General features: G+C 38.1%; 1 protein-coding gene across 6 annotated transcripts in view; it reads left to right on the top strand.

The window, feature by feature from the left end:
* The window catches only part of CDC42BPA (CDC42 binding protein kinase alpha), a 190,946-nt gene that overhangs the window by 49,484 nt on the left and 114,759 nt on the right, over positions 1-26,703 (top strand). For all 6 annotated transcript variants that reach the window (XM_086629900.1, XM_086629894.1, XM_086629880.1 and 3 more), the window contains exons 2-4: positions 11,724-11,815; positions 18,122-18,205; positions 22,738-22,833. In XM_086629900.1, the coding sequence (XP_086486026.1) occupies positions 11,724-11,815; positions 18,122-18,205; positions 22,738-22,833 (272 nt within the window). The remainder of the gene's footprint in view (positions 1-11,723; positions 11,816-18,121; positions 18,206-22,737; positions 22,834-26,703) is intronic.

Below are 26,703 nucleotides of genomic sequence, written 5' to 3'. Positions count from 1 at the left end.
CTGTAAAGGAAGAACTGTTAATTTCACTTGCTGCCTCCTCTTTTTATCTTAAACTGATAAACAAAACCAAATAATGGTATCTTGTGGTAAAATTATTGTATTGTCATAGGAAAATTGCCTTTTATCAATGTAGCAATAAGCAAACACTTTAATCTATGTAGCCTACCATAACAGGCATACAGCAATGCAACTCTGTGTTACTGTAGGGAGTAAGATTCAAAAAACTTTTAGTCTCAGCCCTGCGAATAAGTCCATGTAAGGTCGTGGTTTTGAGGACTCTCCTATTTCTGACTTGGCATTGATGGGGATACTGAAATAAATGATGTGCTCAGTAGCAAGAAAGTCAGTTCAGGTGTACCACTTAGTGAATCCTTTCACTTGATTCATTAGGAGCTCTGAAGGCTTAATTTGAAACAATATGACCTTAAAGGGTGGTTTGGAAACCTTTTTATGTTTAGGTAATATAAGCGTAAGTGGCCTAGAACCAGAGAAACTGAATAAAAAATAAGCTAAAGTTTCTCTTTGGTTTCATAAAGGATTTGATCCATCAGTGATCTGGGTTCTAGTATTAGTCTTTACTGCATCCTTGATGATACAAAGGAGGTGTGGATCAAAGCAAAAAGGTTTTTTTTTTTGATTCTGTGGTGCAAGAATCTCTTACGTGTGTGCGTGCAGACGTACATGGTTTATGTAGGAACTTACTACTTACAGAAAATGTATGCTGTAGGGTAGTTACAGGTGTTAGCAAAGACATTTGTCATCTTCAGAATCAAAATTCTGCTGGAGGTTTGATTTCTATTAATGGGGATCGTTGATCTTTTTTGAGGTAGTACCAGATTTTAGCAATTCAACTGCACTGAAGATTGATTAAAATTGTCATGAGGTGAAATGAGGTCAAAATTAAAACATCTTAATCAGCATTATTTTACAGCGATCACTTAATCAGGAAGAAAGCAAAGATGATTGTAGTTGAGAAATAAAGTGCCGGATCTGGTACATAGTTAGGTACTTAGGCATTATGATATGGTCTTTATTTTCAAGTGGGCTAAATCAAGTTTATTATAGGCAATTTACATTCTAATGGCACTGAACTTTCAAATGATTATTTTTTTTTTTTTTTTTTAAATTACATTAGTTTTAAGGTAACTCTGAAAGAGCGCTGAAGTTCTAGGATCTTTGAAGATCTTTAAGGAGTGCTGTTAGTTTTATAAAGAACTACTGTTAAAGTCATAATTCCTTAAAATGTAGCAAAACTAAGAAGAGTTCTTGAAACACGACTTAACATTACATTTTTTAGAATTTCTGTCTTTTTATCATGGTGTCAATGCAAAAGAACCAGACAATAATCAACATGTTCAGTTGCATTGCCCTGGTTGAATACAAGGAGCAAGTAAATGAGTAGTTTGCCATTCTTATAGCAGAAATAATATGGGGTGATGGCATTGAAATGGTGTGAGGTATGTGTGGAGTGGGAGCTTAAGCTGTGGAGGTAGAAGAATTTCTATGGACATAGGAAGGGTGTTTTATTTTCTTTTGTGACTGGGAACTTGAAATTGGAGTAAAAAGTAGGAGTGCAGTAGTGTATGTTTTTCGTTGCAGTTAAAGTGGCTTAACACTCAAAAGCAGTATTTTACTGTAATGTATTAGCGAAGTGCAATACGATCTCTTCCTATTTTTACTAATTTCAGAGTAACCCATAGGATATATCAAACAGTGTAAAACTAATGCAGGCAGTGTTTAAAAGTAATCTTTTTATTTATTTGGATTACAAATGCTATCTTAAAAATATATCTAATGACAATGAGTGGTTATTTCTAAAGAAAATTTAAAATATGACTGGAAAACGTGTATTATTTTAACCTAGGCAAAATTCCTTCTCACAATATTAAGTTCATACTCACTATAATTTTTAATATTTCCATTTGACATATGTTATATCAAAGTAATTCTTGCTTTTATGGATTTCGAACTCTAATTTTGAAGTTTGAACTTCAATTTAATGTCAGGTATAGATCATGAATGCAGGACTTCATGTATCATCTTTCATTTCAAATGTTGTCCATAAAGGCAGAATTAGAAGTGTAGTTGTGTGTATTTGTACCATATTCACTGCCCAGAGTTCTCCAGTCCTGACTGGGACTTTTTGAGATTCTTCCCCTCTACTCTGCCCTTGTGAGACCTCACCTGGAGTACTGTGTCCAGTTCTGGAGCCCCCAACATAAGAAGGACATGGACCAGTTGGAGAGGGTCCAGAGGAGGGCCACGAAGATGATAAGAGGGCTGGAGCACCTTTCCTATGAGGACAGGCTGAAAGAGTTGGGGCTGTTCAGCCTGGAGAAGAGGAGGCTCCGGGGTGACCTTATAGCGGTCTTCCAGTACCTCAAGGGTGCCTACAGGAAAGATGGGGAGAGGCTGTTCAGGAGGGCCTGTTGTGATAGGACAAGGGGTAATGGTTTTAAAATAGAGGGAGGTAGATTCAGGTTGGATATTAGGAAAAAATTTTTTACCATGAGAGTTGTAGAACACTGGAACAGGTTGCCCAGAGAGGTGGTGGATGCTCCATCCCTGGAGACGTTCAAGGCCAGGTTGGATGAGGCCCTGAGCAACCTGATCTAGTTGGAGATATCCCTGTTCCTTGCAGGGGGGTTGGACTAGATGTCCTTTGAAGGTCCCTTCCAGCCCTAACCATTCTATGATTCTATGATCTGTTGCAATGCAAATAGAAACAAGCGTCAGCGAAATCCTCTGTATATGAAGTGCTCGTGAGCAGGTTTATGCCATGCTTTTAAACAGGAAACAAGGTATATAGTTACATGATAACGTCGGTTCTTATGGTGGGTGCTTGCCTGCGACATCCTGAAGAAGAATTTGCCAGCTGTCAGAGCTCGGCCGCGTTACGAGCCTTCTGCTCTGAGGCTCGTGCAGCTTGCTGGGAAGTGCCTGCGATGACGTGCAGCAAATTTGGGAGTAAAAGCACCGTGATGGAGGAGTGAGAGACAGGACTAAAGTGATTCATGTGCTGTGTGAGACTTGACAGGTGTGCATTTTGACAAGTTCTAAGTGTAAGTGTATGCTAAGAACACATGGCTACACAAACAAGAGTCATTTTAGAGGAGGAAAGTTTGTGGAAGTCCGCTCAGCCCCCCCTTCTCACAAGGTTTAGAGCATAGCCTTTAAAGAGATTAAAAGTGCTTTCCATTTTACAGAGCTTTTACAGCTTTTTTTTCCTCAAAAATGATAATGAATGTTAGTTGCTCTTGTAAGATGCAATGAAGCTCTCTGTGGCAGCAAAAAATCAAACATCTGACCTTAGTATATTTGCTTTATATAGATGACTGTAAAAACAATCTTTCTTTTTAATTCAAATTCTAAACTAAAAGGAAGGTAGGCAGATGTTGTGTAGCTCAAGTCCTTGTTTGTTAGTCATAATTTAATGAAAAGTAAAGTCACTCAAGACTAGTACTGGTAAAAAGAGAAAGGAAATGCATCAGGGAATTTGAGAAAGGATGGTGGCAGGGCATCGTCACCGAAACGGGGCTTTGGAAGAGAGACTCCAGCTATGTAGACCAGAATTTGAAAGGAGAAGTAAGAAATTAGAGCACTAGCAGAACTTTGCTCAGATGGTGGCTTCTGTGATCAGCAGGGCAATGGGATGGAGGCCTGAAGAGACAGACATGAGCAGACCGAAGCAGGCGAGGTACAGATACAGAGAAAACTGAGGAGGCCATGGGCAGAAATCATCAGGTGTGGGGACAGGGCAGAGTGATAGTGGATGATGAGTCTTATGGGAGAGGTTAGGACTGAGTAGTCGAGAAGGAAAGCGTTGGGATGAGGAGTCAGAGCAGGGAAGAGGTGAGACTCCATCATGTATTTGTGAGAGGCAAGAAAAGGGAGTGTAAGGCAGGCTGCTTCTTTCTTTAGCTTCAGAAATGGAACAGGAGACTCCTCAAGTGCTGTGAAATACCTGGGAAACCGAGCAAAGGGCTTCATTAGTGCTGGTCCATGTGGAGAGTGACAGCCTGCAGCACTGATCCTTTAGTCAGTGAGGATCGTGTACTGGATGCCTGTGTTCTGTGGACCAAAGTTGCTAACTTTCTTCTCGTAAAACACTTCTGTGTTATTTACAGTATGCACTAGAATTTCTAGAGATCAATTTTATGTTTTAAATGAGAAGATTATTTGAATTATAAATAAAATAGATATTGAACAGTTTTTTAACTAAGGATGCAAAACCATAAATGGAGAACAAAGGAAATAACAGAATTAATGATGCCTCCACAACTACCTCGGGAGAGTGCATGTTACAGGATTCCGTTGTGGTCACAGAATACCTTTTCTTTAGAGCGAAGCACAGCCACGTTCCCCCCCACCCCCCTTCGAATTTGCTGTGTGGTTGCACACTCTTTGTTTATTGCATAATACTTGATTTTTTTTCTCTGATATTCATCAACACGTAATCTTTCATGAATAGTAAGATAGTATATTTCAAGAGTCTAGTCAGATTAGATTTCATAGATTTCATAGATTTCTAGGTTGGAAAAGACCTTAGAGATCATTCAGTCCAACCGTCCCTAATCCCCATTAAACCATATCCTTAAGTAGTTCATCCACCCTATTCTTAAACACATCCAGGGATGGGGACTCAACCACCTCCCTGGGCAGCCTATTCCAGTGGCTGACAACCCTTTCAGAGAAGAAATACTTCCTAACATCCAACCTGAATCTCCCCTGACTAAGCTTATACCCATTTCCTCTTGTCCTATCACCCATCACTAATGTAAAGAGCCCTTCCCCCACCTCCCCACCATCCCTTCTCAAGTATTTGTAGGCTGTAATCAGGTCTCCCCTCAGCCTCCTCTTCTCCAGGCTAAACAGCCCCAACTCCCTTAGCTGCTGAGTGATCTCTCTATTTTACATAATAAAAAGTGGTGCATTGAGGCACTAAGAATTTTACTTAAAGTGTTCATTTTTGATGCCTAGTTTATTTTGATTTTTTCAGAACACTTAGTAATTCTAAACACAGGTCTGATTGATTTTATTTGCAGCTTGAACGTCCAGCATTTTTTGGCAGTCAAATACTAGCATATTGAGTTACATGTCAAATATTGAGGAATGTGAAGTTTAAGCTTGACTGTCAGAAGTGTGATATTAATTGACTTGTCTCCAGCGCTGTGACAGCATGAGGCATGGAGTCTAAGCAGCATTCTGCTTTACAAGTATAAGACCACCTTTTTCCTTCTCCTTTGTTAGCCTTTTACGTTTTTTAAATATCACAAAACTTTTTTTTTCTGTCTGCTCTTAATTTGCTTCCAGAGCATTCCCACTCTCTTTACTAGGTGGAACCGGAGTCCTATAGCAAAGATTTTACTGACAGCACTACAAGAATTGGATCAGAATTCCAATCCACAGCAGGATGAATTAAAGTTCAATATTTTGCTTTGCTGCTAGTATAATAATAGTTAAATGTGGAGTGATTTACTGAAATTCTTGTGATGAGAAGGAATGGTAATATAAAAAAATAATGGCTATATCTTGATGTGGTATGGAAGTGTTGCCCAGATCTGCAGTGGGTGTTTAATGAATGCAGGGATTATTTTTCATCTGAGTCTGGGGAGGGAAAAAACAGAACTGCTCTTGTGTGTTTGGGAAAGATATTTTATTTCTCTCTCTGATTTTAAAGTTCCTGTTGAAGAAATTTTTTGTGGTAGCTATAGCCAAAGATGGCTGGATGGTCTCCACTTGACCTAGATGAGAACAGATTACTTTTTTTTTTTTCCTTTTTCCCAAGATAAATAGGTTATAGAATATTGTCTCTGTCTATAACATAGTAGGAGAATTTGTGGACATGCTTCTTGTTCTTGGAAAATGCTGATTCTTAACTTGTGCTTACAGATGTTGGCACTTAACTGTTCATCAGGAAAAACATGTAAAAAAATGTTCTGAGGGAGTGAAAACTGAATCTTAACTGTTAAAACTGAGAAGGGCATTTGTGGCTTATGTTTTTTACATTGCCTTAACTAATGTTCTGTGGTTCAGCTGCTATCGCTGTCTACTGCAGTGTTTTGCCCCTGGTTTCCTCCAGAGAGCTGGCAAAAACTGCAACAAATCTTTCTTGTGCTGTTTTGCCAGTTTTAGGTGGGTGGAGAGATTTCTTTTCTGTCTCCTCTTAACTAAATTAGATTTTAAGCAGCTCTGCTTTGCTGATTGTCAATTATTTGTCCTTTTTTTTTTTTTTTTTTTTTTGAGAAATACTGTTTATTTTGGGAGTAGTATTCTCTCACGTCTTCTTTCTGGAGTTTTTTGAAATCTCCGGTTATGGTCTGTCTTAACTCAAAAATGCTATTTACACATTTCATAATCACAGCTGATAGAAGCCAGTGGAAAATAAATACTTTGGGTTTGGACTGAGCCTGTAAAATAAAAACACTTGTTAAATTCCTTCCAGGAATTTAGCAGAAATTTTAAAACTGCAGAATGCTTTTAAAAACAAAATTATTGATGTATTATTCTGCTATGTTTTTCTTCTTCTTTTTTTTAAAATTTTTTCAAGGACAGCATTAGGGAGCATTAGAGAGCCTTCTGGTATTCAGTTAAGTGACAATCTCTTAGGTTATGTGGCTTTTTCTCCTTAGCATGGGAAAGCTCTGTATGTATTTTTATAATTATTTTTAACTAGTGAAAGAAAGGGGGCTTTGTCTTGAAATGGTAAGCAGCTGCTTTCCCATGGTGGTGTTCTTTTCCAATCTGTTTCCTTCATAATGAACTTCCACTATTGCTGTTGACAATTCCAATGGATATAGCTTTTGATTTCTATATCTTTGGCTTGACATGGTATTTTACATTAAATGTGCAGCAGGTAGAAGGCTGGATTTGCTGTGTGATACCTGGATCACTAATGAAGTGCACTTTATAACTCCTTTGGGAAGACAGACATGGATATCTTACTGAGACCTGCCAGTCGAGGATATAATCTTCCATCTGAGCAGAGTTAGCCAGCCTCTTTATCCAAAAAGCAAGTGTGGCATCAGTGAGGCACCAAGAGAAATTCCTAAACACTGTCCTGTTCTGTTTTGTTTTCTATTTAGATCAGGTGTGGGGACCCATTTTCAATTACTGCTCCAAGTCTGCAGCACTTTCTCTGAACAGTCAACATGATCTTCGTCTCGCTTGAGTTTAGTTTCAGCCCATGCCTACAGCAGCTCTGGTTTGCTAACTGCAAATAAGGATCCAGCACTGCTGGTTTATTGTTTCTGTGTTGTTTGGTATCACGTGTAATCACAGTACTAAACTGTATGGGATTATCAACCATGTCACCATCCCCGCCCTGTGTCACCTCTTCAGGAGATGGACTTTTATCTCCAAGAGTTTAAAAATTAAACCCCTTGGTATTAAATGTGCTGTAAGTAATGCTAGTAACTGCTTCCCCCCATAAATATAATAGACTGTTGAAGCTTAGTGGCACTACTGCAGAACCCATTGTTTTGCTTCTCTTCTGCTGGGCAGTAAAATGCTCCATTTCCAGGGCCGGGGGTTAGGACACATGCTTTTCTGTATGCCTGGCTTGGCAGCTGGAGGCCTGCTGACTGTTTTTCTGTGTGCTTAGTATGTTCCTTCAAGTGAAGTTCTAGTCAAATTTCAACTGGAAAAAAATCTAAATTTCAAACACTTGTAGAATTCTCCTTTTACTGATTTTTTTTTTTTTTTTTTGAATGTATTATAAGCATAAATGGAATTAAAGACTAGAACATGAAGCGTGAGGAAAGACCCCTGGAGACTTAAATAACTTGAAGGAATAGTCACGACAGGTTCTCCTTGTTTGAAAAAACAGCTTAGCTTACTACTGCAGTACATTGGTTACCCCTGAGGGTTAGCTGGTAGATTAGTTTTTCTTGCTATGTGCAATTGATTGAATAACTGCAAGGAATCTTACCAAAAAGGGTGGTGGTGCAATTTTCCCAGGCAGGGTGACTCGGAAGTATTGGCCAGGTGAGGTGGCCAGTGGTTTTGTAGAACAGTTTTCGTAGGTAAGGTCTTACCTACCTGTCTCCTCCATGGCGATTGATAGCAACTTTGAATAATTTTCCAGAGTAATCTCCTCCATAGACTCTGTATGACTTGTCAATTTGTGACCATAGAGAACATACTGGCAAATTTGAAAGTTCTATATCATGAACTTCGGTTCCTGCTGAGTTGAAAATCCAGGAGGAGCCAGGGGACCTGGTGCCCACACTTACCCACTGGTTTGGAGGAGGAAGAATTTGATTTGGTGCAGCAAACTGCTGGTCCCTAATCATTATCACACACAGCTAGCAGCCTTGAAAAGGGATGTCTGAGTGGAAAAAATCAGCTATCCCTTTGTGTATTTCTGTAGGTTGAATGAAATACCAAGGGAAATGCCCATAATACCTTCTTTTGCTCTCAAAAAGCTGCAAAGACAGCATGTTGCTGTGGTATCAAGGAAACTGCAGCTCCTTCTAAACGAGAGGGTCTTGTTTTCTGTTAACTTCATGATGATTCTGTTTAGGGTTATGGGATGTAAACAGGGGAAGGCTGTGTACCTGTATGTTTTGACAGAGCTGCATTGCAGGGACCCCTCTGAGCACATGGTGTTTTGAAAACCGCTCTCTGAACTTAGAGTTTGCTGTCCTCGCAACAGCTCGTATGACACTGCCAAACTAGTTGCAAAAAGTCTGCCTGTTAACCTCATAGTCTGGAAAGCTGGATATATGAAATGGCTGTCTGAAGATACGCCTTCTGAGACCTTTGGCCAGGCCAAGTTTTCTGTACTTAAGATTGCTGTTGCCACAAGAACAGCAGATGTTTGCACAGCAGACAAACAACATTGATGATAAAGCAAATTGACCTTTTTCTGGAACAAGCTACTTGCAGCACATTCCTAAGGCTTTTTTTTTTTTTTTTTTCTTGGACTATGTCTTTCTTCATAAAACTGCTTGGCTATACGTTGACATGTCTGTAGCTAGAGGTGATAAAAAAAGAATAAAGAGAAGGATTTACAAACTTTTCCACTAACACTGATATTACAAATCATTAAACCTAATCCAAACCTATTTTTGTCAGCTGTATTTTACTGAAGTAGTTATAACGATGTTTATTTTCCCAGTGTCCCTATGGGAACCCTGGAAGATTCCAAAATGTAATAATTAAAGAATGACAGGCCTTTCCTTACAATATAAAGCAAGGAAGAGTTTTGTGGTTTAAACAGCTATGCTGTTGCTTGTTAACAAGATATTTTGCCTTGTACTCTAGCCAGGCCTATAATGGTCAAAAAATGTTGAAGTTGAAAACTACACGTTTGTTTTCAATCAGTTGTTTTTCAAGTTAAAAGGCTTTAATGACTTGTTTTAATTTGTTCAGTAGTATTACTGTTTGTATTAAATCACTTGGTACAGTACAGCTGAGGCTGTCCCAGTAGGGCAGTATGTGTTGTTATCACTTAGTTTTTCTATTGCAAGACCTTTCTTTTAAGGTATAAAATATTAATAGAAAGTTTGGGGAATCTCTGTTAAGTTGAATAAAATACTTCTGTTTAAATTACATTTTAGAAATATTTTAAATGTAATATTAAACCTGTATTTTAATTGTACAATTATTTCGAATAGAATTATTATAAAGTGAAAATATCACTAAAGTGAAAAATCTCAGTGTTGTATGGCTGCATCTTTACTATTTGAACCTAAACCCTAGTTATTTTAATCATAAGCTGATGTTCCTACAATTATAACAAGTGTAACTCCTGGTAGAGAATTCATTCCTGGCATCTGAGGAATTATAGAAGAGTTGACTAAATTCAGACTTTGGAACTGCCAAGATTTTTAAAGGATTTCATCCGTTGTACCACTAATGTTGGTGAAGGTGTGCTGCATTGCTTAGCAGGAAAAACATAAGACCCTACGTTTTTGTGGTGTTGTTTTTCAGATGCGATTTACATTGCTAATTTAAGGTCTAGGATAAAGAAGTTTTGTGGTGTTTCATAAGTATTAAAAATACAGGTAGCTTTTGTCTTGACTCATTTATGAAATTGCTTTGCTGAATAGTAGGCAGTAGGCTTTTGGACAAGGATTTTGTAGTGCCTTGAAGGGAAGTATGTTAATATCAAAATTCTAAATTGAATGATGGGTTATCTGTATCAGTATTAGGGTTTGGGGTTTTTTAGCAGGATTAGCTTTTAACGTTAAAGAGACAAAATACTGAATTCTAGGAGAACCCTAATCGGGTTTCTTACATGTGTTTAGGTATAATTTGGTTGTTATTTGCTTTTGGAGCATTTGAAAACCAATTCCCATTTCCGTTCAGAAACGTTATTCTGAACAAATTGTTCTGCAATATGATGCCTATTGCAACTCTTCACTGCAAAGAAAACCGTACTAATTCCATCAGCCTCTATATAGATAGAAGTGGACACAGATGGGTCCCTATACCATGAAAGCATAAGCTAAAAAGGCCCATGTAAAATGGCTGCCTTACTATGTGCTTTTTTGTTTCTTGATCCAAGTATGTGATGCTCAGTGCCTTGTCTGTTAAAAAAATACTGTCCCTGTTTTATAGATGTGAAACTGTGGGTGAAGTATGTGAAGTTGCTTGTTTAGGATCATTGAGAAAGACTGCCTTTGAGCCAGAAATGGAACTTAATGCTTTCTGAGACCCGTTCAAGTCCTGTGTGCACTGGGTTATGCAACCTTCTTTTATGGGCAACTTTCATGATCCATATTTACTGAAGCCTCTGTTTTAGTAATAGATTCCATTTGTGTAATGTATTAAACATGATTTTAAAACAATTATTTTTAAAAGAACTCCTTTTCCTGCTGAACTATGTAAAGTTTTGTTGTTTTTTTTTTTTTTCTTTTCTACCAAAGATTGCGTTATGTGGGTTTTGAGGTGGAGTTATCAGTAACTTAGATGTTTTGCATGCATGTACTATTGAACCAGGACTGGTCAGTTGTGGTGCTAAATGGGAATGAGAGAGCGGGACAGTCCTGTTACTGTTTGATTGCAAAGAACGCTAGGGTTACCTGGCTGGAATACAATAGAAGAGGGAAATGAAGCTTAACTTTATATACATGGGGTTTTTCCACTGCATGTGTTAGTAATGTCTTGAGTACAACTGTTCTTGCTTCCAGAAGCCAAGAATTGACTAGTAAGTGTCCCGTATCTTGGAGCAGTGGTCCCCAAAAAGATTGCATGATACATTGCGTAGGCCAATATTGCCCTTCCAGTTAGCATTCATCAGCATTTTAATTTTTCATTGAATTCAATATTGTTTTGCTGTTTGGCAGAGAAATCAATATTGTCCAAAATGAACTCCTCATTATGTTATACTTTGCTTTTGCAACCAGAGTTAACAACGTATAGCACAGATTCAGTGGATGTCTATGAACTCAAAAGACTGTAGAAAAATATAGTCAGCTTGACTCTTTTTTTTCCCCCCCTTTAAATTTAAAAAAAGCAAAAGCAAGCTTACTTCAAAAACTTTTTCTCAGAATGGTTTTGGCTTAGTTCTTACTGGTCATTATTTCTAACTTTAAACTTCATTATATTATGTTAGGAAATATGGGTATATAAGCGAAATGGTCTGGTGTTTTCAGGGCTCTGATTACATCTATTTTATGTTACTGTTGCCTTGTTTGTTTGTTTGTTTGTTTTGGTGTGTTTTTTTGTTTTGTTTTGTGTTTTTTTTAAATGATTGATATTTTCCTTTGTTTCAGCCAAACCTTTTACATCTAAAGTGAAACAGATGCGACTACATAAAGAAGATTTTGAAATCCTGAAGGTGATTGGTCGAGGAGCCTTCGGGGAGGTATGTATGTGAAGGAGGTGGAAGGAAGGGTTTGAATAATGGTCTTTCAAATCTGCAGCACTTGGGAGAGACAGTTAATAGCAATATACTGATGTACAGGTTTTTACATTATTTAGGCATAATGGATATTATAGACCCATCTAATGTTTGACGCAAGTACATTTTGATTTATACATTCTTTGACAGGTCTTTTTAAATATTTTAAATTTTGAAGAGAAGGCAAGTTCACATGGATTAAAAGACCATGTTTCAACTGTCTGATGATAAATCATTTGCTTGACTGTAATTCTTTCCAGTCAGCAGGTGAAGGCCAGTGAGTTACTCATGGTATAAAGATCTAGCCATTTCCAATCATCCTTATAACTAAATAGTCTAAAAGTAGTTTTTACCAGCTTAAATAGCCAAATATTGATATTGACATTCTAAGATCACAGAGAAATCTCTCTTCCTGTCACTTCGTTTGCTATTTTTAATGAATGTTTAAATATTTTTCCTGTATTTTAAAGAGTTTAGCAAACGTTAATTTATTTTTCAGTTGTCACTTACTGCTATCAAACTATACAATTTTTTGCTGCTTCTGATTAAGCCATCTCTGATCAACATCTCTAGACTGTTGATCACTAGGTTTTTCACTAGGCATATCAGATTATATAGGTTGAGGAAACTTGAATAAGTAAACGTTAGCTTTCTGCTCCTTATTTGTATTAGGTGCATGTGCTTTGTTCATGTGTGCTATGTCTGTAGAAAGAGCAACCTAATATATAACAGTGTCTTGAATTTTTGATACCCACCATCAAATGGGGATAGTATGTAAAGCTTCTGCAGACGCTACTCCGTGCTGCCTGAAAATGTGTGTGAACTGAAACCCAAAGTATAAGAAAAAGATTTTCTGAGCAATGTCTTCATTGCTTTTGGAACTGGAAATGTTTTGTTTTGTTTTGTTTTCCCAGTTCTCTTTGGTATGAGAGCATCTCTGAAGGCTTAATGGCATGTGACAGGGAAGAGTTAGTTTCAGGTTCACTTACGTGTTTGCATCATGTGTGAAAATTCGTCTTTACTAGTCTGTGGTTTTGGAGGAGCAGACTTCTACAGGTGATGTTTAAGGAACAGTAATTTTTACTGTAGTATATATGTCACTACATACTCTGATGCCGATATGCAAATATCATCATTGGGCAACTGTGCAAATAACAAGGAAAGAGTAGTGTTTATTTAGCTATTTTATCACTTTTCGTTGGTTTTGCTCTATCTGAAGTAATGCTTCTTTCTAAGGAGACTGAAGGCTGAAGTTGCTCATGGATAATTTATCTTTAGTCTGAACCTCTGCCACAAAGAGAATGTTGCATTCTCCATTTTGATATAAACACTTCTGCTTAAAACATCAACTTTTCTCAGTGCTGCTGTAGTAGTTGCAACTGAGTTGATGTACAGATTGTATAAGATGTAAGAAAAATCACTGATGTGGGTGCTTTCTTCTCAGAAGAATCATATGTAAAATCTGCCTTATATTGTGTTTTTTAAGAAAAGTCATTTTTATTTGCTAAGTCAGCATCAAACTCCACAGCAGCTAAACCACAAAAAAACTGTAGTTCTTTCTCAGGAAGCTTCTTTGTGGTGAATCATCCCATGAATAGTGAGAGCGTAATTTTCCCCATCCTCTTCTGGGGACAGTCTGTGTAATTGGTTAGTTCTCCTCTTTTAGGAACAGTGTTTCTTTCTAATTCCTTATCTCAGAAAGATAGCATGACTCTACTTAATTGTCAAAATCCTCAGCAACGGGAAAACTGAAGTTCTCTCAGTGAAGATGAGTATGAAAAAAGTGGTTTTTTATGTTTTTAGAGTAGGACTTACTAAATATTTGTGAGGATATATATTACATTTTCTTACTAGCTTAAAGACAAAAAGTTTCAAGTCCTACACAGACATTTGTCTAACAAAACAAGTTCTGTATGAAATCACTAATTTTCCTTTAAAATAAGTTGTAAATATCTGAGCAAGATTGAGAAAAGGACCACCAAATTTTACTGCTAAGCCACCAAAAACTATATTAATATTAAATTGCAAAATACTTGTATGATTCAGTAGGCTACAGTAGTTTACTGAGACAGATTAAGAAATCTGGAAGAATGTATTTTCTTTCCAGCAAACTATAAATGAGACCAAGGTTGCTTTAGGTTACTGGGAGGAGTAATTTTTGTCTCCTAAATCAACATAATTCTGAAATTCTGTAGACTACAGAGTTAGTGCAGGTTTTCGTTGGCACAGTCTCTGACTTATTCTTATTTTGATTTTACGCTACTCAATTTCTTCAATTTGCATAGTCAAGAAATATTTCCCTTTTTGTTTTTACAAGTTTGATGTAGAGGAAAAGTAGTTTAAACTACTTATTGCTTATAACTGTAAGAGTTCGTTGTTCCTAGTTTTCTTTTTCCCCTTACCCTGCTTGCTGCTAGACTGAGAATGCTTCCTTTTTGCCAAATGAATGACATGCCCCTTCCCTTTGCATGCATGCATTTACTTATTTAAGGTTTTATGTAAGAGAGTGCTCTCTTTAGAAAACAGAGTTGTTTTCCTTGGAGAAGGAGGATTATCCTGGTAAAATTAAGGTGGGCATCAAGTGTTTCATTGTGCTGGCTTCGGGCAGCATGGTTTAAAAACTTAACAAACAACTCTAAACAAGAAGACTCTAAACTTGGGAGTTGAAGAAGTCTGCTAGGAGAGGTGAAGCAACTGGGCAACAGGTCTTAGTGGTGCCTCTCAGCAGTATAAAAGTGCAGCTTATTTGAAGGTTCTAGCTCATACTGAAATTTTCAGTTCATTCTATTGTTGCTTAAAAAAAATAATTCAGTGTTTGCTTATGCAATCAAATCTTACGTCATTATGTTGATATTTTGAAGATGATGAATTTTGTAGCTCTGAGAACTAGTTCATTACTCCTACATTTTGGCATCCAGTTATGAACAGTGACATTCCCTCTTCCTGTTTCTGGAGGACTGCCTACTCTTGATGAACAAGAAAACCAATGCTGACTGTTTTTTGGTTTGGTTTTAATTTTATTCTTTTTATTTTTTGTTTTTATTTTTATTATTTTATTTCAATTTTAATAGCCTCTGTTTTAACTCTCTTTTCTGTATAAGGCTGTTGCTTTTTAAGCAGAGGAGATGTGTAGACCTGCACCGTAAAGACAAGTAGCTGAGTTTGGGGCAGAAGGTGTCTGACAGCATGCCAGACTGTACTGCTGTTTGTGGGAAATATGGAAAACTGTTGGAAGAATGAGGCAAAAAAAACTGTCTGACTAAACCAAGATGTTTACATCAGCACATACCAATCATTTTTTGTTGGGCTGCTCACATGAAAATATAAATTTAAAAAAAACCCCAACCTTTAAAAGTCCAATTTTAAGAAATTCCAGTAGCAAGACATTTCAGGATAACTAGACAGGAATGTTTACCCTTTCTTCTGTCTTGACAGCTTCACTGGGGAAGGGAAAAGATCAAAACAGTGCTCTGTGTGTGTTTGGGCCTTTGTGTACACCCTATATACCTTTGTGTATGTATGTAAACACTGCCTGGGTCTGTAACCATGTTTCAGAATTTTTTATTACAATTAGAATCTGCATCAGACTGCTCACTGCTGAACTGTCAGGTTTTTCTTTCACAGTCCTGAAATAAGCATTTTGGAATTTACTTTCATAAAGCACTGAGACACTCCCCAAAAGATGCAGTGATTGCAGAAAAATGATGATGTTTATGATTATTTTTTTTTTGGGGGGGTGTGTGTGTGGATTATTGATATGGAATATTAATGACTTTCACAGACTAAAGGACTGCTTCTGACTGATTGTAAACACAGCTGGTAAACATAAGTCTATTTTTGTTCTTTAGTCACTCTTCAATACTAGTACACATTCACAGGAGGTACCAAGCCCTTGTTCTTGTCACTGAAGGCCTGTGTTTCAGCTGTTAACCAAAGACAGTGCTGTAGCTCTCTTGGTTGTGTCCAAATGAATGCTGTATAGGAGACTACAAATTTAGGCACCTGTGTAATTAGCGTGTGTCTTTCAATAACCAAGTGTTTTGCAGAATAACACAGCCTTTCACTGAGCATGCTACAGGCAAGAAATGAAATCCTGAAGTTGAACTTGAAATATATGTATTATCTTATGCCTCTGGCTGCCTATACTATAATGGTTAATGATGGGGAAAAACTTGTTCTTCACCCGGGGCAGCAGCAGCAGTCTAGTCAGCTCTAGGACCAACCTTTTAATTTTTCTCTACAACAGTTGCAAAACCCTTTAAGTTCTTTGGGGTAGAATTACCTTGAAGCTTCGTACCACAGACTGCATCACGCAGAGGGGAGGTCCCTGTCGTCCAAGATATGATCCAGTTTAAACACTGACTAGTTTCAGTGTTAAGGCTTTCTCCTCCTGCCATGGCTCATTAGAAATCGATACAGACATGACTTATCAGAGTTTCCAGCTAGTTTTAGTGAGTAAAGTAAAAGGAGACTCAAGATGCAAATCCACATTGTTGGGTTCAGTATCACTACAGAGGATTCATCTTTCCATGCTAAAGAAAATTGTGGTGCTCAATCTTGGGGGGCACCGTGCACACGAGAGTGGATGATTTTTATGGATTAAAGTTAGATTATGGTCTAAAGTAACAATCTATTTTTGTGTTTCAAATCTGAAAGTACCTTGAGAGATCCCGTCTGAATTCGAACCTCAATTTTTCTACGTGAAGTAACCTTTAAAAATTTCAGTTCATACACTAGTTTAAACAAGTAAATGTATTATCTTTCAGTCTTCTCTCCTTTTTTTACCTCGCCCCCACTTCCACCCTCCTGCGACTCGAGAAGGCAGCAGCATCAAGAGCAGGGCTGATAATGCGTTGCTGCACATACGGGAAAGGACAGCTGCTCCGTCTGTCAATCTATAGCTAAGCGAGACGTACACTTTTAAATACACTTTAGTTTAGGCATCTGAGCATTGCAGTCCTTCAGCCTATGCTTTTGCCATGTTCATGAAGCTGCTGCAACTGATGACACGTTTGAAGATGTTTGAAAGCGGTTTGCATGACACTTTCTTCAAACTGTCTGGTCCTGTATTTTCTTTTCTGTTATCCCTGTCTTCACACATAGCTCGTTTACTGATTATGAAAGAGGTGGAAGGAATGTAGGTTTCAACCTTAGGATTTTTTTGTCACTGGCCTGCAGGATGAAGATGACGATAATCTATGTGACAGCATGTTGGTTTGTAACCAGATGCACACAGACATAAACTTTTCTCTTCTGTAAGCTTTAAGATTTATTTGAAAGGGAAGAGGTGGGATGGTATAGTTGGAGAATGGTTGCTAAAATGTATTGATTGTTGAATTTTCTATAGTTGAGATGGTAGTGTAGTGATCTGGTCTAGTTCTGATCAGCAGCTCTGAGTCTGTGGCCATTTTGGGTAAGACAATGCACTTTCCGTACCCAGGGAATCCTCAACTGTGAAAATATGTTTGTGTAAACTTCCTTCCTCCCTCTTTCCTAAAAATATTCCATGTGAGCTTTTATTAGAGCTAAAAAAAGCTATAATATTCTTGGAAAAGGGCCGCGTCGGTTGGGTTTATACATAGGCTATGGTATCTAATGTTTCAGAAGGAATGAGAGGGAGGGGGCTTGTATTTCTTATGCTTTACTTTTAGAAAATGTGAATTTCACTGTTTGCCTACCACTGACAACAGAGGTGCTAAAGACCTAATTGAAATTCAGGTGGAAAAATGTGAAGTAATACTCCATTATATCTTTGAAGAAAGTCTACTGCATTATTTGAAATGAGAGTTTATGGCAAACCTGCAGTCCAATTTGTGTCTAAAACCTAAAAGATATTGTTTATTTTGTTTTAGAAACTACTACATTGTTGTCTTTTCTTTGCAGTTCTGTATTTTAAATTATTGTGTAGGGCTGAAGTCCAGCAACATAAAGCTTACAGGCTGCGATAGCTTCATGATAGTATGATAGAGCAAGAAGTGTGATGGTGAGAAATGCTGTAGTTCATCTACAATCACCTAGAAAAAACGATGCATAATGAAAGTATGATACATAGTGAAAGCTTAAAATAGACTTGGAACTTTCAAGGAATAAATACTCTGCACTGTTGGTGATGTTTCTCTTTCTTGATGGCGATAGTATGGTATTGTGCGGATAGTAAAGCCAAGTGTCCAGAACACTGAAGAAAAAATCCTCCAAAACTGCAAGGCTTCATAAAAACAAAAATAATATGTATTTTCGTGTTTTAATTTATCTTTCATTTATCTCTTCCAGGTTGCAGTAGTAAAACTGAAGAATGCAGATAAGGTTTTTGCCATGAAGATACTAAATAAGTGGGAGATGCTGAAGAGAGCTGAAGTAAGATTACAGTAATGTTTTCTGTAATCATGCATCCTCTTACTCTGCTGAATTGTTACTTCTCTTTCGACAAAACTCTGTGTGTATAGAGGGATTGAGGAGGTGTCTCACTACTTACTGACAAGATGAAGATTAATATTAAGAAAAAACTTAACACAGTTTGTCAGAAGAGTTAAAATGCATGGAATCTTGTCTTAGGTGGGGCTGGATGTTTTAGACATTATACCTTTTCTGTAATTGCTCCAAAATTACTGACTATACAAGCAATCTTTTAATGCATTTATTCCAGTTAGGAATGTAGTCTTTAGCAAGAATTTTCCATGGTGAAAGGTAATTACTGAGCTGTAGGAAGGTAATTACTGAGCTATAACTCACCAAGTCTATTATTTATCAGTAGTTAGAACTTAGTCAAGGTCCAATTTGTAGATTGCAAAATTAGAAAGATAAAAGTTTCAAATTAATTTGAGTGCATGTTTCATAAAAATGTCCATCCGCAAAAATTTGTGATTAAAATTTCCTCATTAAAGCTTGAGTCCATTTTGTGTTCTGAAAAAGGTAAAGAGCTCTTTCTCCAGCCCCACTTTGCCTTGGGTTCCTGCTTTCATTATACAACTCCACTCTTCATAAAATCCTCTATACATTTCCCTGGATTGCTTTGGAAAGAAACTTATAAAATGCAATCTACGCGTGAAGACTCGTGTATTAATTTCAAAAAGAACATCTATCTCACTCTTCAAATTGTTGTGAAATTCTTCATCTATGCATACTAAAAATAAACTGCCTAAAACATGTACTCATAAAAATGTAACTCTGTCTTACACATATGAAGTTGCTTTGGGCATTGAGTTTTCTTTAGTTTGGACAGTGCAAGCACTATCTTGCTGTCTCTTCCAACTTGTCCGATCGAATTATCTCTAACCTCAGTTTTTCTTTGAGACTCCTACTTTGCTACTCTCAGACTGCCTTGCTGTTCAGTTGCTTCCAAGTTTATTCTGATTTCCGCATTTATGTTTTAATTATATCTAGTTAGGAAATGAAATCAATGGAAACCATCACACTTCTAGGAAAAAAATACATCCAGACAAATTAAAGCCAATTTCTGGTGTGTGCACATCCTGTCTCTTTTAATGAAAATGTTATCACATTAAGAATTATAAATGGCATGCATATTGTGGTTAGATGTACACAATGTGTTTCCTCTTTATCCAGAAATTATTCAGAGACTGAGCAATCTGGTGTTAGTCTTGATACAAAGAGGTATTTCTTTCTAAGACAGATGTCGTTACTGTAAATTTTATTATTTCAGTGAAAAAGACCAGAAATAAAGTTCCACTCTATTTTTAAAGGTACCATTTTAAAGTAAGTTTGAAAGCTATTTCTTTCCATTAAAATACAGTTATAAATAGGTTTGAAAGATTTTTCTCTATGCAAGGTATTAAAAATACCCTTCCCATGGGTCCAGCTGAATTTCTGAAAGTCTGAACCATTAGCCTGAAAAGAATTACAGCTATGTTTTTCCATGTATTTGTAACCCATGGGTATACAGTGGAAAGAAAACCATCTGGAGTGAAAATGCATTACAAAGCATGACCCTTCAACAATTGCAGCCTGTAGTTTTTAAACGTTGATGAACGCATCTCACTTGTTACTACTGTTAGGGAAAATGAACCCATTTTGGCTCTGTTAGCAACGTGCTGCACTAACACTGAAATACGCAGGAAAATCATACAGTCCAAAAATACGAGATCAGCATATAGGTAGGTGTACACGTAAATGACAGAAATAAGTTGTTCATATATCCCTGTATCAACTCTGTGGGAAGCAAGAGTCATTTGTAAAAGCAGAATGCCAGATTAAGGTAGATGATGGCAAACTCTGAGAGCGATTGTATGCAAAAACTTTGTTAGAGTGAAAGGATACAGGTTGCAAGGTCGGTAAGTTTTCCAAATACTTGCCACTGTTGAAAACTCTGAGATGTGATGTACAACTGGGGACGTTACTGATACCAGGAGTACCTGAAAGTGTGTGACAACTTGCTGTTGCGCTCCCAGACCTGTTACCCTGAGTGTTGACAATCACTTAATTACGTGTGTGCCACAGTGGTGCCAGATGAGGCTCAGGAGAGACCAGGACAAACATTATGCAGCATGGAAGCAGTCAGCGCTCCCAGAAGGTGTTAACTCTGAGCTGTAAGGACATGAGCACCGAGTAACTGGCCGGCCTGAATTCTTTGCTGGTTGAAGGCCGTGATAACAGTATAGATATAACCAAAGCACTAAGCTGGCTTTGCTGTGACAGCGAGTTGGATGAGATGACCTCTGGAGGTCTCTGCCAGCAATTCAAGGAGACTGTGCCTAGGGAAGAGGAAGTGTAATGTTGAAATAATGAAAAGCAGAAAAAAAGACTTCATTTAAAAAACTTCATTGAGCTATGTTACGGTAATTACAAGAACCACTGCTACCATCTTTTTTTTATTTATTTTATTTTTCCTGACATGAATTAATGTAATGCCCCTGAACCACTTAGACTCTTTAGCTGTTACTGTCTCAGCTGTGATCTACTGTGGTAATAGCTGTTGCCGTGCACTCTAGGCATACTGCCTGGAGATGGGTGTCTAGAGTGCTAAAGGAATGGGTGGTCTTTTGTTAAATCATGACAAAAACAAGTGGAATTACATAAACTCTTTAGTAACTAGTCTTGTGAATTGTGTCATAACAAGTAGAGACATTACATGTCATTAATCCCTGTGAAAACAAAAGTTCATAGTATCTCTGTCTGAAATATGTCAAGTGTTTACAAACCAGGGAGGAAAAAAATCGAGCTGAAGCATAGAACAGCTTTTCTTCCTTCTGAAGATCATTCTTTCTCCTTCTCTCACCTCCCAGTCCATTTTTCATTTAATAACCTTTGAGGGTATTTGTTTGAAGTATGATTTGTTATTTTCTCAAATTTCAGTGATCTATCCCATGCATTGTGCCATGATTAAAATTTACTCTCCTTCTTTTTCCTGGTCTGCATTGTTCTTACTCACTGTATTCACCAAAACAAGACTTGGTATGGTTTATTTGCTTGGAGGAAGGAGTTTTTTTTCTGTTCTGTTTTTACTGCATATATTCTTGTGCATAGCTCAATCTAAAATGATATTTTGCTTTTCAGTCTTCACTCTCCAAATCTCACAGCCCACAGTAACCACGTCAGTGTTCTGGTATTTGCCTATTGTTTTTGGAAATGAAATTGAAAAAAATAAAAAGGGAAGGCTTGGATTTCCTTTAAATTTAGCTGTCTCCTAAGATGGAAGAGAAGCAACATGGTTCAAATCGAGGAAACATCTTTGTGAAGTAGTAGAGCGTGCTGGAAGAGCTTATGGGCTATGTTTTTCTCTAACTCTCCATCTGCCTTCTAAATAGAGCCCATACAGTTACTCTTCTTTCTTTTACGCTATCTTTTAGACCTTTCTCTGAACAAAATTGTGTGTTGGCTTTGCTGTTTGGTACCTTTTTGATTGCTTGTGATATTCATGCCAGAACTCAGCCCCTTCAAAATGCTTATCGTATTTCTTTGCTATAGTTTCTTTTTGGCTCCTCGTCTGTTTGGTCATTTTCCTCTGTCAGTCTTCAAAGCTGCTTTGCTAAGGTTTTTTTATTCACTTCTCAGGGCAAGTTGCAAGACCTCCATTGAATTACCTCCCTTGCTACTTTCCAGTTGGTTATTTTCTTCGCATTTTGTCTTCTTTTGTTCGTGCAAACCTGTATTCTCCTTCTTCTCTTAGGTATTCCTTAGTATTTCTTGGCAGTTCTTGTTCCTCTTCTGCTTCACTTGCTATGAAGGCACCTTGTTTGCCTCCTGTGTTTCCTTCCAGTATATTGAGCAGGGGTCTCCTGGATATCTTCTCAACAGCTTATATCTGGCAAGAACAATACTCAATTCTGTCCTGCTTTTCTTGAGCAAAAAGTGTGGAGAAAACCCCAACTGGTTAATGATTATCAAATTATGACTACATGGAAGCTATTGACAGCTACTTTCAAATGAAAAGCTGAGTGTTGCTTATGAGAAAATTCAAGTGTAAAACTAAGCTAACAGCATGATGAGATAAAACAATGACACAAGACTTGAGGTTCTAGTTCTTTAGCTCCTGATGCGGTTATAATTATATAATGCCATTATTGCTTTCCTCAATCTTATATTGCTATTTTGTCATTATTGATGATACTTGATTTCAATATCTATACATACAAAAAAGATAAGAATTTGGCTTGGGATTTTTAGACAATGGGAAGCAGCTGCTTATTTCTCCCTTTGCATCACTTAACAATATAGAGAGGTACAACTGTTTAAATTTGAAGAAGGTGGACTTTCCTGATATCTAGTTTTTCATAGATTTCGATTTGTTTGGAGAGTGTAATAAATGAATTTTTAACTGACAGGTAGTTCTGAATTTTTTTCTCTAAACTGTGTTAAAACATACCCAACTTGCAAAATGTGTTTCTTTATATATTTCACTTAAATCCTGTAATTTTTTTTCTCCCCTTCAGACAGCCTGTTTTCGAGAAGAGAGAGATGTGTTAGTGAATGGAGATAACCAGTGGATCACTACATTACATTATGCATTCCAGGATGAAAACTATTTAGTGAGTGTTGCTTTTATGTATATATGGATGGAAATTCAGATTCTTAGTTGTGGTTTGAGACCAAAATACAGTTTGTTTCTTTGTTAAATTTGTGTTCTAGACCATACACACTATGTGAGGATATGTGATTTTGTACATAAGATTCTGAAGGGTGGAGAGTGGTCAGAAACTTTTAAAGCTTTGCTATAAATATCTCAGGAATGCAGCTTTATTTTCTAAACCATTTTGCATTTGTTGATAAACTTTACTCTGTCTGCATCTTCTTTCTAATAGTTTGTCGTTCCAGTTTAAGTGGATTCATAAAAACAAAAGTGCACTTACTAACATAAATTTTCTCTTTGACTTTAGTTTGTGATTGACATTTGCCAATTACTGTTTTACAGTTAGAAATAGGGAGTAGCCCTGTTTTGAAACAACAGTTCATTTTGATTGGTCTTTGCTTTTTTGAGGACTTAAACCCACTAAGATGTCATAAAGCAATAAAATGTTCTTGTGGCATGGAAAAATACCACTAAATGTTCACAAATAAGAGTTAGAAGCTATAACTGTAGATTAAAGTGTCTCTTTAATGTTATTTAGATTTCAAGGATTTTGAAAGACTTGGAAAAAGAAGCTGATATGAGGAAAAAGTGCTGATTTTCTATGAAATCTTACCCACTTAAAATATGGTTTGATTGTGACACAGTTTTGGTAGTATTTATGCCCCAAAAAGTGAATAACTACACATTGGTAGATTTTGCTTATTTGAGTTTTATTGCCCTGTGCTTTGGATTCTATTAGTAAGTTCTAATGTGTTCTTAAAAATCTACTATGCAGTCATAATCCTTTTTTCTCCCAATTTGTCTGATAAAAGAAGTGCTATATATGGAATTCTTGCAGAATTGCAGTGCTTTTTGCCGTTATGTTGTTTTCTCTTCTGTCAACTCGGATGCTTGGAGATCCATGGATTTTGGTGGAGTTTATATTGAAACAGGGCTCTGCATTTGTGAATCTAACTGTTGGCTTAAATACCTCCCAGCCAGCTTCATGCTTTGTTAACGTGGATAGTAAAAATAATCTCATGTTTTAAGTAATTCTGATCTTAGTATTTCAAAGAAAAGATATATTCTGCAACAATCTGCTAGAATTTGTTTTAATCTTGCCAGTTTCCTTATTTTTACTAAGCACAGAGCAGTTTCTGTTCTTTATCTTTGTTAATCTCCTAACAGGAGCTGGTTTTGCAGCCTATTGGGGAAAATATCAATAATACTGGTTTTCATCATTTTAGTGTGAATGTGTCACTAGTTTTTTATTAAAGGAAACGAGGGAAGGGCTGCGGATGTAGTTTTCCTTGACCTCAGCAAAGCCTTTGATACAGTTTCTCATAGTGTTCTGGTTGAGAAACTGGTAAGTGCTGGCCTGGATAGGCACACCCTCCTTTGGGTTAAAAACTGGCTGGATGGCCGGGCCCAAAGAGTGGTGGTAAATGGGGCTAAATCCGGCTGGAGGCCGGTCACCAGTGGGGTTCCCCAGGGCTCAGTGCTGGGTCCAGTTCTGTTTAACATCTTTATCAATGACCTGGATGAGAGGATTGAATGTACACTCAGTAAGTTTGCGGACGACACCAAGCTGGGAGGCTGTGTCGATCTGCTCGAGGGTAGGGAGGCCCTTCAGAGGGATTTGAACAGACTGGACCGTTGGGCTGAGGCCAATGGCATCAGCTTTAATAAGGCCAAGTGCAGAGTCCTTCACTTGGGGTGTAAAAACCCCAAGCATCGCTATAGGCTTGGGGAAGAGTGGCTGGAGAGCTGCCTGGTGGAGAAGGACCTGGGGGTGTTGGTTGACTACCGGCTTGATATGAGCCAGCAGTGTGCCCAGGTGGCCAAAAAGGCCAATGGGATACTGGCATGTATCAAGAATAGTGTGACCAGCAGGAATAGGGAAGTGATCCTGCCCCTGTACTCGGCACTGGTGAGGCCGCACCTGGAATATTGTGTCCAGTTTTGGGCCCCTCGCTTTAAGAGAGATATTGAGCTCCTGGAGCAGGTCCAAAGAAGGGCGACTAAACTGGTCAAGGGGCTGGAAAATAAAACTTATGGGGAGCGGCTGAGGGAGTTGGGGCTGTTTAGCCTGGAAAAGAGGAGGCTGAGGGGAGAGCTGATTACGGCCTACAGATACTTGAGAAGGGATGGTGGGGAGGTGGGGGAAGGGCTCTTTACATTAGTGATGGGTGATAGGACAAGAGGAAATGGATATAAGCTTAGTCAGGGGAGGTACAGGTTGGATGTTAGAAAGAATTTCTTCTCTGAAAGGGTCGTCAGCCACTGGAATAGGCTGCCCAGGGAGGTGGTTGAGTCCCCATCCCTGGATGTGTTTAAGAAAAGGGTGGATGAACTACTTAAGGATATGGTTTAATGGGGGATTAGGGACGGTTGGACTGGATGATCTCTAAGGTCTTTTCCATCCTAGAAATCTATGACAGCAAAATATAACAGAAGTGACCTTTAAAAAAAATAATCTGTGTAGGTTGAGCAGTAGATGTAGTTGAGCAGTGGATGTTGTTTACCTTGACTTCAGTAACGCGTTTGACACTGTGCTGTAACATCGTCATAGACAAGCTGACAAAGTATGCATTAGGTAAGCATCAATGAGGTGGATTGAAAACTGGCTGAACTACTGGGCCCAGGGGGTTGTGATCAGTGACACAAAGTCCAGCTGGAGGCCAGTTAATGGGTGTATCCTCGGGCTCAATACTGGGGCCGACGTTTTCTTTAATGATCTGGACAATGAGAAGGCGAGTTCGCGGATGATGAAAAAACAGGGAGAAGCGGCTGATGTGCCAGATGGCTGTGCCGTCATTCATATGGACCTCAACAGACTGGAGAACTGAGCAGAGGGAAATCTCATGAAGTTCAACAAAGGGAAATGCGAAGTCCCACATCTAGGATGGGATAAAATAAGTCTAGTACATGCTGGTGGCCAACTTTCTGGAAAGTGGCTTTGCTTGAGGTGCTGGTGGATAACAAGCTGACCATAAGCCAGCAATGCACCCTTGCAGCGAAAAAGGCCAAGAGTATTCTGGGCTGCAAGGAAAAGTGTTGCCAGCAGGTCAGTGGAGGTCCTTCCTCTCTGCTCAGCCCAGGTGCAGCTGTATCTGAATGAAGTACAGTGTCCAATTCTGGGCTCCCCAGTGCAAAAGATAGATGGAGGTAACTAGAGCAAGTCCAGTGCCAGGTCAGAAAGACGGTGAAGGTATTGGAGCATCTCTCATGTAAGGAGAGGCTGAGAGAGCTGGGAGTCTTCAGGCCAGATAAGTGAAGGGTTGAGGGGGTTATTGTGAAGGTGTATAAATACGTGATGGGAGGGAATGAAGACAAGGGAGCCAGATTCCTCTCAGTAGTGCCTGGTGACAGGACAGGAGACAATAGACACAAGTGGAAACAGATGGAATTTTGTCTGAACACAACAAAAAACTTTTTTACTGTGAAGATGGTCAAACTCTTGAACATGTTACATGGAGAAGTTGTGGAGTCTCCATCCTTAGAGATGCTCAAAACCCAACTGGACACAGTCCTCATCAGCGTGCTCTAGCTGCGCTCTTGAGCAGATGAGGTTAGAGTAGATGATCTCAAGAGGTCTCTTCCAACCTAAATGACTCTGTGATTTAGGATTAAATGCCCATGTTGAACTTCCATTAGTTACTAGAATTTGATGTCCTTAAATCTGTGCTTTTTCTTTCTCTTGGAAGGATGGTGCTGTCATACAGTAGTATTTTGAGAAGTATTTGAGACTTGAATAGGTTTGGATGATGGTGTGCATTTAGCAAGTATTTTTAAAGCTTTTTTTTTTAAAAAAAACCAAACTTTTTTTTAAGGACATGGATCTTTGACA

The sequence above is a fragment of the Tauraco erythrolophus genome, chromosome 2 (assembly GCF_009769465.1).
Source record: "Tauraco erythrolophus isolate bTauEry1 chromosome 2, bTauEry1.pri, whole genome shotgun sequence".
NCBI lineage: Eukaryota > Metazoa > Chordata > Aves > Musophagiformes > Musophagidae > Tauraco > Tauraco erythrolophus.
Note: the sequence above shows the minus strand (reverse complement) of the source record. Positions and strands in the feature narration are given on the sequence as shown.